The sequence below is a fragment of the Cynoglossus semilaevis genome, chromosome 19, assembly GCF_000523025.1.
Source record: "Cynoglossus semilaevis isolate Cse_v1.0 chromosome 19, Cse_v1.0, whole genome shotgun sequence".
Lineage (NCBI taxonomy): Eukaryota > Metazoa > Chordata > Actinopteri > Pleuronectiformes > Cynoglossidae > Cynoglossus > Cynoglossus semilaevis.
The window spans coordinates 15,083,477-15,094,228 of record NC_024325.1 but is presented as its reverse complement, the minus strand read 5'-3'; the positions used below and the strand labels follow the sequence as shown (position 1 = coordinate 15,094,228).

The following is a 10,752-nucleotide window of genomic DNA, read 5'->3' as shown; positions in this document are numbered from 1 at the left end:
AAAATAACAGTTCTATTTACAGGCTCGTTATTGACGTAGTTACAGTTTTTAACCCCGTGATTTTCATAAAAAACTCTGTGGCTGAGGCTTCACTCCCATGATGCCTGTCCTTCCTCATGGTCAGGGTTAGTTTACAGTTACTGTCTTTTACTGTGTACATGTGTGTGTATGTACTGAGTGAGAGTATATTTATAAGGAGTTATGGTCAAATACACTGTATGTTAAAAGGGTAGTAAGAGAAATGAACACAGACGTTTCCTTTATCCTGGGCTCTGATTGGTCCTCAGCACGTCTCTCCCAGAATCCTCTGCAGGTCCTCAGGCAGAACACGCCCCTCTTCGCCACGACTTATATTCTTTACCATCCTGTAATTGTGCAGCAGACGAGAGACCGTTCAGCAAAGTACGCCCCCTGGTGTATCATTCATGCTGTCGTAGGCAGAGTGTGCAGTAAATTCAGGAAATATTCTCACAGAGTTATGGAAAATATGAGCATGCAGTGCCATATTTTTAAAAGCCATCACAACCCTTTCTAGTCCGATTTACCAGTGCGTGCCACAAGGTGGCAGAAGTGTTTAGTTTAATGGTCTGATGGCCTGGTGTTTCTGAATGGAATTGACATGTTCTCTCCATGTTTTCTCCAGTACAGGAACAGTTTTTCGGAACACTCTAGACAGAGTCTTTATAAACACTCTGCCTTTAATCAATAGTTCTGACTCATCGAGACCACAGTACCACATTCCTGATGAGTCTTCATAGAGCAGCTGGATGACATCACCAGAGTTGAAGATGATGTCATCAGCGCTGGCCATGCTGCTCTCGACCATTACCCTGTATCTGCCGGCCACCTGGAACAGAAGAACACGGAACAAGGACCATCTCAGTACCGTTGTTGTTGTTGTTGTGTCTTTATAAAACACTCATTTAGTTGATTTTTCTATTTATTGCCATTTTGGCAACTTAATTTTTTCACTGAACGATTAATAAAATAGAAGGAACTTTAGATGTTTTTTTCTTTCCATTTCTGTCTGTCAGTTCATGACACCCAGCAGTTCAGTGGAGTTGACAATGAATACATGCATCTTAACAGTAGTGATTGTACATTTTTCCTTGACATGTGAGCAGATCCTTCTCTGCCGTGACAAGTGATCATTTCTCACCAGTGGAGCAGGCTGATCCTCCTCCTCCTCCTCCACGTCCTCTTCCTCCTCCTCGTCTGAGTCTGATAGGTTGGAGAGGTCAGTGGCTCCCCAGTCCTCAAGGCCTTCACAGATTGCCACCGAGTGTGCAGGGGCGGGCCCAGCTGCCGCTGTCAAGCACCGGGAAATGACTTCACTGTGCTTTTTCAATGTCTGCCTTCAGTTCAGTTCAGTTTAGTTTAGTTTAGAAATGACTTCATTGTGCTTTTTCAATGTCTGTCTTCAGTTTAGTTCAGTTTAGTTTAGTTTAGTTTAGCATCTGGAGCAGTGACTATAGACAGACAACAGTGTTCAGTCTTTGTCTGATTGTTGATCTCACTTCATTATTCTGTTTTTTTTTCTCTGTCTTTCTTTGCATACAACAGTATCTGCAGAGCTGCAGGACCTGATCCAGACCATTTTGTCCCTGTCACTGTCCATCTGTCTGTCTCTGTGACTCACTGCGTCTTGGCGACTGAACCACAGGCTCCGTGTGGACCGGACTGCTGTGCTCCGACTCCTCGTCCCGGGCTCTGTGGCTGTGGCTCGTGGAGGTCGAGCTGTGAGGAACAGGGAGACACGCTGAGCAGCCTCCAACCGGTGCTGCGCCCCACGACACACACACCTCTGAGGCACTAAAACAGCATCACGGTGGCACCAGAACCATGACCACAACGAACAGGACAAACAACAACAACGACAACAACAACAACATCCACCGTGTCACAAAACCAAAGTCATTCACATTCTGTTCAATATCACAGCATTCATTTGTAGTTCAGACACATGCTGTATATCACAGTGTATCATTTCCATGTCCATGATGATTTATTTGACATAAATGATCAGTGGTCACTGTAATATGCAGACATGTCAACAGGGGTCAGTAGTAGTTGCAGAGAGCATGTCCATAAGAAGCCCACATGAAACAGTGTGGGTGTTTGTTTGAGCACATATGGCTTTAATAATGGGCCACACAATGAAGCCCGTTTGGGCCAACACTGTTGAACAGTGATTAAAATATGGGCGTTGTGATTGGAGGAATGTCAGTTCAAATCCCAGGACTTTGTGGTCCATGTTAATCTGATTCATTTCACACATTAATTACACGCTCGTTTAGACAAAACCTGGAGTGGTCTCATATTTGTGGGTCTCTCGTGGACATGTTGGTTAGTTTCAAAATACCAAGGGTTAATCAAACAGCGTTTTCCTTGATTTAATTAGCAGATGAGTCAGACTTTTTTCTGTGAACGTCTGCACTCATCTGCTGAATAATGTAAACACATATATCACTTTAGCCAAAGACGAACACATTTACATGCTTTAACCCTGAATTAATAATGGCAGTAGTTTTAATTCCTCCTGTGATTTGCTTTGTAACTTCCATAACAGATGCACAAGCGCATTATGGCTAATTAGCAGCCGGTTGTGGTCATTAACGAGAACAACAGACGGGGGCGACGCTGATAGATGTGTCGATGCAATGGAACAACAACGACGTCAAGAAGGAGAACACGAGATCGGAGAGAAATGTGTGGAGTGAAGACGGCCTTCCTTACAGCGCACACATGATTCACTTTTATCACTACTCTTTGACCCTACGCTGCTGTGACGTAGCCACGCTAACCCCTAACGATCAATAGCATAACCGCTAACACCTTAAGGACTGTTTAAGCAGCCTGGCAGCGTGTCAACACTGTGGTCATCAGTCAGAGTCGATGGATCGTTAAATCTTCCAGAGGAGCTGAGATAAGAGTGAGTGTTGGAGACGCATGCAGGAGTGGAGGACAAGGACACAAACTCTGAAGAAGACTGAGGACACAGTCAAACACACAAGCAGCACCTGGACATACACACCCACGTCCACTGACAACCATCATGCTCTGGTCTACAGTCAAATTATACACACATATATATATTTAAGGAGGTCACAGATGGACATGGGAAGGTCATGCAGAGGGAATCACCTGTCGGGAGCAGAGTAGCCTGAACGTGGACGAGTGTCATCTGGAAAAAAGTTTTGACAAAGTTTCAGCATTTATTCATGAAAGACATTAAGAGATCAAACAAGGTTTCTAATCAGATAAAAATGCAAATTAGATCTAGATCTGCTACAGAACTGCAGGTCAGTAGAAAATGATGTATAAAACCATAGAGATCCTGACCCAGTTTCAGCCGGTTGGTGAGAATCTTTCGAATCTCTGCGAGCCAGGCACCTTTGACCTCCACCGTGGGAGCCTACACACACACACACCACATAATTCCATGTGGGTATGACAAACAAAAAGGGCACAGACTACAGAATTCCATGTGGGTCTGACAAACAAAAAGGGCACAGACTACAGAGTACAACTCTTGTATCAAGATACCTGGATGATGTAAACTTCCTCTCTGCCGCTGTACCAGATTTCAAATTTCTTCACGTCTCCTTTCACATTTTCTGTGATTCCAACTGCACTCATCTGCACACAAAAAAAAAAACGGAGAGAAAATATTCATTTCACTAACGTTTCGTGGTAAGAAATTGTACTGGTGTTGCACTGTGTTCATGCACTAATGTCTGTGATAATTTGTCTGTTACTCTGAGGCAGGATTTGAAGCTGTAGAACGGCGTCCTCTCGTGGTTGTCCTCGTCCCTGCGTTTGCAGAAGAGCAGCGCGTGGTCGTAGAGGAAGAGGTGTCGCTGCATGGGTTTGAATCTGGCCAGCTCCTTCATGCGCACCGCTGCCCTCTTGTGGCTGATCCAGACGCTGCAGCTGCCCTGCATCACCACGCGGCCCAGCTGGCTGAGGTCACCCTGGGACAGACGAACACAACACAGCGGTATGAACGACGGACTAGAAACATGAACTAAAGTCAGAACAGTTTTGTTTCCCTGCCCTAATTGAACCCAGCGGTACCTGGTATCCAATGATGGATATCTGATGCATGGAGTCGTTGACAGATTTTAACAACTCCAGCATGGAATCTAGCGCCTCCTGCAGTTCACAGCGGTATCGCAGCTCAGTGCAGTGCTTCAGGAGCTCCTGAACGAGGACAGAGAAACTATAATTAAATTAATTATTTAGTGGAGTATTATGTCCTTGTCTGCTTATTTGTCTGTGTAATTATGGGTATTTTCCTGTCACAAAACAAATAACTATTTTTGTCCAGAAAAAAATCTTTATCTTTATACTCGCATAAAACAAGAAATGCAAGTGTGAATCCAGCAAATTAACATTATCTTCTTGAATGGACTGACTATAAAATTGCAAAAGAAATAGCATATTAAACACATAATTGTGTTTAATAAGCTGTTTTACAGCTTTATAAAGACAATAAGGTAACAAAAAGTATTTTATTAAAACATTTCTAAATGTACCTTCTTTTTTTTTGAAGCACCATCTGGTGCTGCCTGCAGTTTCATTTTACTTTTATGCTAAATAAACACGCTAACTAACAGGCAGTGATGAACTGTGTTTGTAGGAGACCACAGTAACTGGCTCAGAGGTACAACACCTTGAGGAGCAGCTGGTACTTGGTGAGACGTTGGACAGGTTTCAGAAGGTAACTGTCCAGACCCAGCTTGTGGTCCAGCTTCTTCTGGCACTCCTGCAGAGACGGGGAAGGAGAAAGAGAGAGTCTGAGGAGGAGAGGAAAGTTCTGAGAAACAAGGCAAGTTTTGGCCTTAAATGGTCATCGTATATGATTTTTAAAAAATATTATATATTTATCTGATTCGTGTATTCTTTTTTCTTATTTTTGTGTTCTAATTATTATATAGAATTATTGTATTTGATATTGTAATTATTATCTGTGAAATTTAATTAGTATTTATAATCAAAAATTATTTGTACCTGAAAAAAGTGTGAATCTGAGCACTGTCTCCACAGAGCGTCCGAGCGCGGCTTGTTCTGGCAGTAACGCTCGTACACCTGGAACTTCTCCTTCTGCACGAACAAACACTTTTCATAAGATCACATGTGGTTTCGAATAATCTGACCAATTATTTCGTGCCCCATGTTTCCTCACCCGCTGCAGAAAGCAGGCCCCGACCCTCTCTGGTGTCTCCAGACATCTCTGTAGGTCCTGAAGGAAGGTCCTGGAGAGACAAGTGGAAATTGACCGTCTGAATTGTTGGTCCACTCAGAGTGAGTATTTTAGGGTTCAGTATTTAGTTTGTGAAGTTCCTGAAGTCGGGATTAATTAAAAAGTCTCAGGAATGTTATATATCTACGTAACCTTCCCACAAAAAAACACACAACAGCATTTGCGTGTGTGTTGGTTTCGTGTCTTGCCTGCTGTGAAACTGGTAAATCTCAGGCATGTTGCCAAACAGAAGGTCTTTCTGACTGCACAGAGCTGAGGGAAGGAGGTAAGACATGGACGGGTCTTCCATTTCTGCCCTGTAGCCCTGAGGAGAGGAGAGGGTGGAGAAAGGAAGGCAGTTAGTAAAAGTTGAAAAATGCAACAACAAAAAAAAAACCCAACAAACATTTGAAGACTGACCCAAAAAACAAACCCAACAAACATTTGAAGACTGACCAGGAGGACAGAAAGAAGCTCATCCACGTAAATCCTCTCTGTGGCGATCAGCTCCTTTATTATGTGTCTGCAGAGAATGAGAAGTGGTTTGTTTATAAAAACGGAACGACAAAGGTCAAAGCGGTTTGTTTATAAAAATGGAACGACAAAGGTTAAAGGTCAAACCCAAGGAGACGAAGGTGAAGAACAACGTACCGCGTGACCTGCTCTGGATTGTCTTCCACCTCTGAATCGGTTTCAGTGTTGGATCCGTACAGACAGCTGCGGTTGCCATGGTAATCGTGCATCACCTCAATCTGAAAAACACACACGGAAGAACAAACAGTGACAAGTCTTTCAGTGGGAGACATGTTCCGTAGAACTGTTAAAAAAACTCATTATTTGAAACTTGATAATGAAGAATTGTTCTAAGAATAAAACTCCATGGAGCCTGAGTGAAAAACTCTTTTCTGCATCAATTTTCACCTTCAGATACCGTATATTTAGCTCTTCATGCTATGGTACAAAAGAAAAAAACAACAAACAAACAAAACCCTCACCTTGCGTTGACCGTTGTTCCTCCTCGCAGCCTTTTTACCAGGAAGGAGGTCAAAGGAAAACTTGGAGTTCAGGACGTTCAAGTCGACGACTACAGAAATGGTGACAATAAAAATCACACATTCAAAGGGTTGTTGAGTTGTGAGGACGTACGTTTGTGTGAGTACGAATCTCACACCATGTTTGGGGGAGAAGAGGAGAGTCTTGCAACGCTGTGACGTCTGGTCCGGTTCTGGTCTGGGAGCCACAGGTTGGATGGGTCTGACCTGCATCTCTGCCAGTTTCCTCAGACACTGATCCCTGTTTCTGATCATGGACTGCATGGAGTTTAGCTTCTCTGTAACCATGGAGATTTGTGACTGGAAACGGAAGGAGCAGAAAGTGTGCAGTGAGGTGCATTGTGGGTATTCTGTGATGCAGGGACTTTCAGTATCTGGTGTTTCACCTGCAGCTGCGGAGTAAGAATGGCCTCAAACTCCAGACTCAGACTCAGAGTGTCCTGGCTGTTTTTCAGTGCGGATGGCGCCCTCTCCTGGTGACAGCTCAGATAGTGCAGCGCCTCCTGGGCTCCTTCTTTGGTTTGGAACTTGTCCACCATCTGACTCGCTAGAAGATAAGCTCCCTCATCACACCACCTCAGGGCCTGCGTCGGTGCATCAGGAAAAAAAGCAATGTAAGAAAATAATCTTCAAAAAATCTTCATTTGTTTAAGCAAACAGTGAGTTGTTCTCACGTTTTCCAGACGTTGCAGCAGGTCTCGTGCTCGATTGAGCGAGGCCCGTTTGGTGCGTATGGCGTTGGTGATTATATCACAGTGGTGCCGCAGCTCGTTGCAGTGCTGGATGATGAGCGCCAGGGCGTAGTGATGGTTGGTGGCCAGCTGGTGGCCGTGCAGGATCACCACCTGAGCTCGAGCCATCTCCTCCTGATCCGGCACACCCGTACAAACACAGAACAGAAGGTTGTGTTTCAGATGACTTTTCCACCGCTGTGTTTTACTGCTGTGTGTCACTGACCTCTGCTTGTTTGTCCAAGATCTCCAGGTCTTTCAGAAACTGTTCCGTCTGCACCAGCGTGGTTCCTACTGAGGGAATGCCCTTCTCCTGAGCCGCGACTCGCTCCAGGGCTTCGTCCATCTGCAGACACCACACAGTCGTCAAACCCGCTGTGACTTAACATTCAACAGAGTCAGTGAAGACAGGTGTTCGTCTTCATACCTGCTGGAAACTGGTCTCATACTGGAGCAGCTGCAGGAACTGCTGCAGCTTCAGGTGGTGTTTCTCAAAGAAGCCGTCGAAGGCTTCCTCCATGTCTCTGAGCTGAGTCAGGAGTCTGACAAAAACACACACACACACACGCTTAAAACTGCAGAAACAAACCCTCGTATGTTCTTCTCTCACACAGTACTTCCTGACAAAAACACACACACACACTTAAAACTGCAGAAACAAACCCTCGTATGTTCTTCTCTCACACAGTACTTCACCTCTGGACTGTCTCCACGTCCACCTGGACCTCCCTCTGCTCCTCCACGTCTCTCTTTGAGGCCTTGACCGTCACCAGGTTGGACAGCAGCAGACGTCCTTCCTTCAGCACACTCCGGATGTCGTCCTGGACACGTGGACAAAAAAAAAACCCAGCGGTGAGTAAGAAAAAATATTTATGTCGGTGATGAAAAATGATTGCAGTACAAACGTCAACAGTGAGGGGGCGCTGGAACCTTCATCTGTCTGTATCTGTGAGTGTGTGAGTGCAGCAGGAACTCGATGGCGTTGCCTTCGTCGGGGAGTTCAATCTCAGAAAGCTCGGAGCCGAAACCCTGCAGGAGCTGTGCGATCTCCTTCACCGTCACCGCAAAGGTCTCGATGGACTGGAAACACACACACACACACACACACACACGCTCAGTTTTAGGAAGAGCTCGATATTCCCTACCCAGTTGTGCTGCTCTGATTTTTTTTTTTTTTTTTTACAGTGGAAAGGACGATCCAGTCGCTGGTGCAGTATTCAACTTTTGCAGTGAAGTCTGACGTCAGGTGGTTGTCATCGATGTAACGCAGAAGTTCTCCGACTGAACGCAGCATCACTACCTACAACGACAGGACAGTCAACGTTGGACATCCATGAGTTTAACACAATCATGCATTTTTTTCTCTCAAAATATCTATATGTTGCTACCTTTTAGGCTATAGGCTAAAAGGTAGCAAAAAAAAGTAATGGCCAAAATAATGAAACTAAAAATTGAACTTTATCTCAAAAATATCATAAAGTTGAAATATTGTTTATTATAGTAGGAAGGAAAAATAATCAGCAAAAATAGTTAGAAGTCTAGCAAAACCTATAACAAAAATGTCATTAGATAAATCATGTAAAAGTAACAGCCCAGGCTTTATGTTGTCTCAAATATAAAGAAATATCAAAAGTGGAAATAAATTGGAAAAAACATACATAACATAAAATAAATATAAGCTGCTGAAATTAGGCAACAATAGCTCAAAATTAACCAAGAAAAACGTCCACCTATATATAGTTCATATATGGTGTGGAAACAAACATAAAATAATTTCCAAAAACATATATGAATGAAACTGAATCTGAATAATTAAAATCAAATGTGTGAAATCACAATCGTCAACGTTAACATCTCCTCCAACCTCAGTTTCCCCACCGGCATCTTCGGCCGGAAGTCGTCCTGGCTGAAACGAAATCCCAGGTCGGTGCTTGAAGATGGACTGGGGGCCGAGCCTAACAGACTGCTGGGGTGGAGCACCAGGACCAAATGAAGGTTTCCTGGAAACGATGTCTGACAGAGGAAGTGAGTGTCATGTCATTAACTTAGTAACAGGGGTAACAGAAGGAGGGGGGGGGAAGGGAGGGAGGCACGTGTTGTTTTCTGAAGGTCAAAGAAGGACATGTTTATGTACCAGGAAAAACGGAAAGTTTATTTAAGGTCAGATTAATCGGGAATTTTACATATGGCCACTAGATGTCACTCTTTCGCTGTTCTTTCAAACCAAAACAAATGTCTTTTTGTCACTTCTACACCAATAATACTACAGATGCAGCACCGATGTATTTTTAAAATCATGTGACTTTAAGACATTGAATCGGTTCTTCACGTTTTTTATGGCTGTCGACGTCATGTTGTTGTATTGTTGCCACCACAACACTTCTTTATTTTCAAGGTTGCAGATGCAGCTTTTTTTTTTTATTGCTTCCAAGCAAAAAGTAAAAAAAGCTTGTGCAGAAAACAGATGAAGCCCAGTTAGAGAAGTATTTACTTGGACTAACCCGCCACTAGGAGCAAATCATCGACATGTTCCTGCATTTATTTTAAATAAAATATCATTGAAACAGTGATGTGTAATGAAGTCCACTCTCACTGACATTGATTACCACTGCACGGATCGATCAGTTGTTGTTTACACCTCACATTTTTCCTCTGCTCAGCTAAAGGTTTTTGACCACTAGACTTTTTTTTTCAAACCACTTCAACTGCAAATCTAAAAAAAATAAAAAAAATCCACGAAGTCTATTTTGATTCTACACTTTCCTTTTTTTTACTTTCTACAAATCTGAAAAAAAGATGATAAATTATTTTACTTTGAAGGTAGAGAATAGTGCACTTGAACTGCTTTAATAGCACCCCCTGCAGGAGTGGAATAGGCTACTACACACATTTGTTTACAATTATTAACAAAAAAGTTTTATGCATAGTTTCCCTTTAAAAAAAACCCACTCAGCACTGACGTCATGAGTGTGTGGTGTTATCAGAGGCTGAAGGTGATTGGTGGTGATGCTGAGGATTGCTGAGTCAGCAGGGATGTGATTCACTCTCCTATAGTTTTAATGATGATATCGCGGTTGGACCACGTGACCCAGCACCAGTGTTACAGTGGTGGTGGAGGATGATGGAAGTTGTTGAGAGACTGCAGACATTTCTGCACATCAACATCTGAGCGCACTGTGAAACATGAACAACTTCCTCACACACACACACACTCACACACACACACACACACTCACTGCAGTAACAAATCTGATGCGGCCTGTTACTGTTGCAGCTCCAAAAAAAAAAAACACATGCAGGTGCGTTCACACACACACACACACACACAAATACAACTGTAAGTCATTGTCCTGTCCTGGTCCTAGACTTAGATTCTTGTCATAAACTGAATGTTTTTTTTACTGTAAATACCTAACATCATGTGTACAGTCCGTGTACTCCGTGTCGCAGTACTTTAGTCTAAACATCATGTCTCTCTCTCTCTGCTGCAGTATCCTCCTCTCTGACCGGTGTGGAGCCTCCCTCCACCCTCTCCTCTCCTCTCCTCTCCTCCGCCTCCCACCGGTGATGCTAACTTACCGCGGCCCGGCGCAGACGTGGGAACCCCCGCAGGGGGTTGGACTCAGCCATGGCTTCTCTGCGGTGGTTCTTCTGCCGTCTTTGCCTCCCAGCTCCTCCCTCCCTCACGCGGTCGGGACCAGGGAGTCTGCAGCGGGACGTGGCT

At 43.9% G+C, this 10,752-nt stretch overlaps 1 protein-coding gene across 1 annotated transcript; it reads right to left on the bottom strand.

Annotated features, from left to right (window-relative positions):
* Positions 1-283: 283 nt before the first annotated feature.
* Positions 284-10,658, bottom strand: mcf2b (MCF.2 cell line derived transforming sequence b). The gene is made up of 26 exons (XM_025065863.1): positions 10,608-10,658; positions 8,907-9,041; positions 8,212-8,328; positions 7,959-8,108; positions 7,725-7,849; positions 7,456-7,570; positions 7,255-7,374; positions 6,972-7,163; positions 6,684-6,881; positions 6,417-6,597; positions 6,241-6,329; positions 5,897-5,997; positions 5,702-5,768; positions 5,455-5,570; positions 5,189-5,258; positions 5,014-5,106; positions 4,676-4,768; positions 4,078-4,203; positions 3,759-3,974; positions 3,547-3,639; positions 3,328-3,415; positions 3,145-3,184; positions 1,640-1,812; positions 1,160-1,302; positions 735-847; positions 284-365 (listed from the first exon to the last, which is right to left on the bottom strand). The coding sequence occupies exons 1-26, from the start codon at positions 10,656-10,658 to the stop codon at positions 284-286; spliced, it is 3,087 nt and encodes a 1,028-aa protein (XP_024921631.1).
* Between the last annotated feature and the right edge of the window lie 94 nt (positions 10,659-10,752).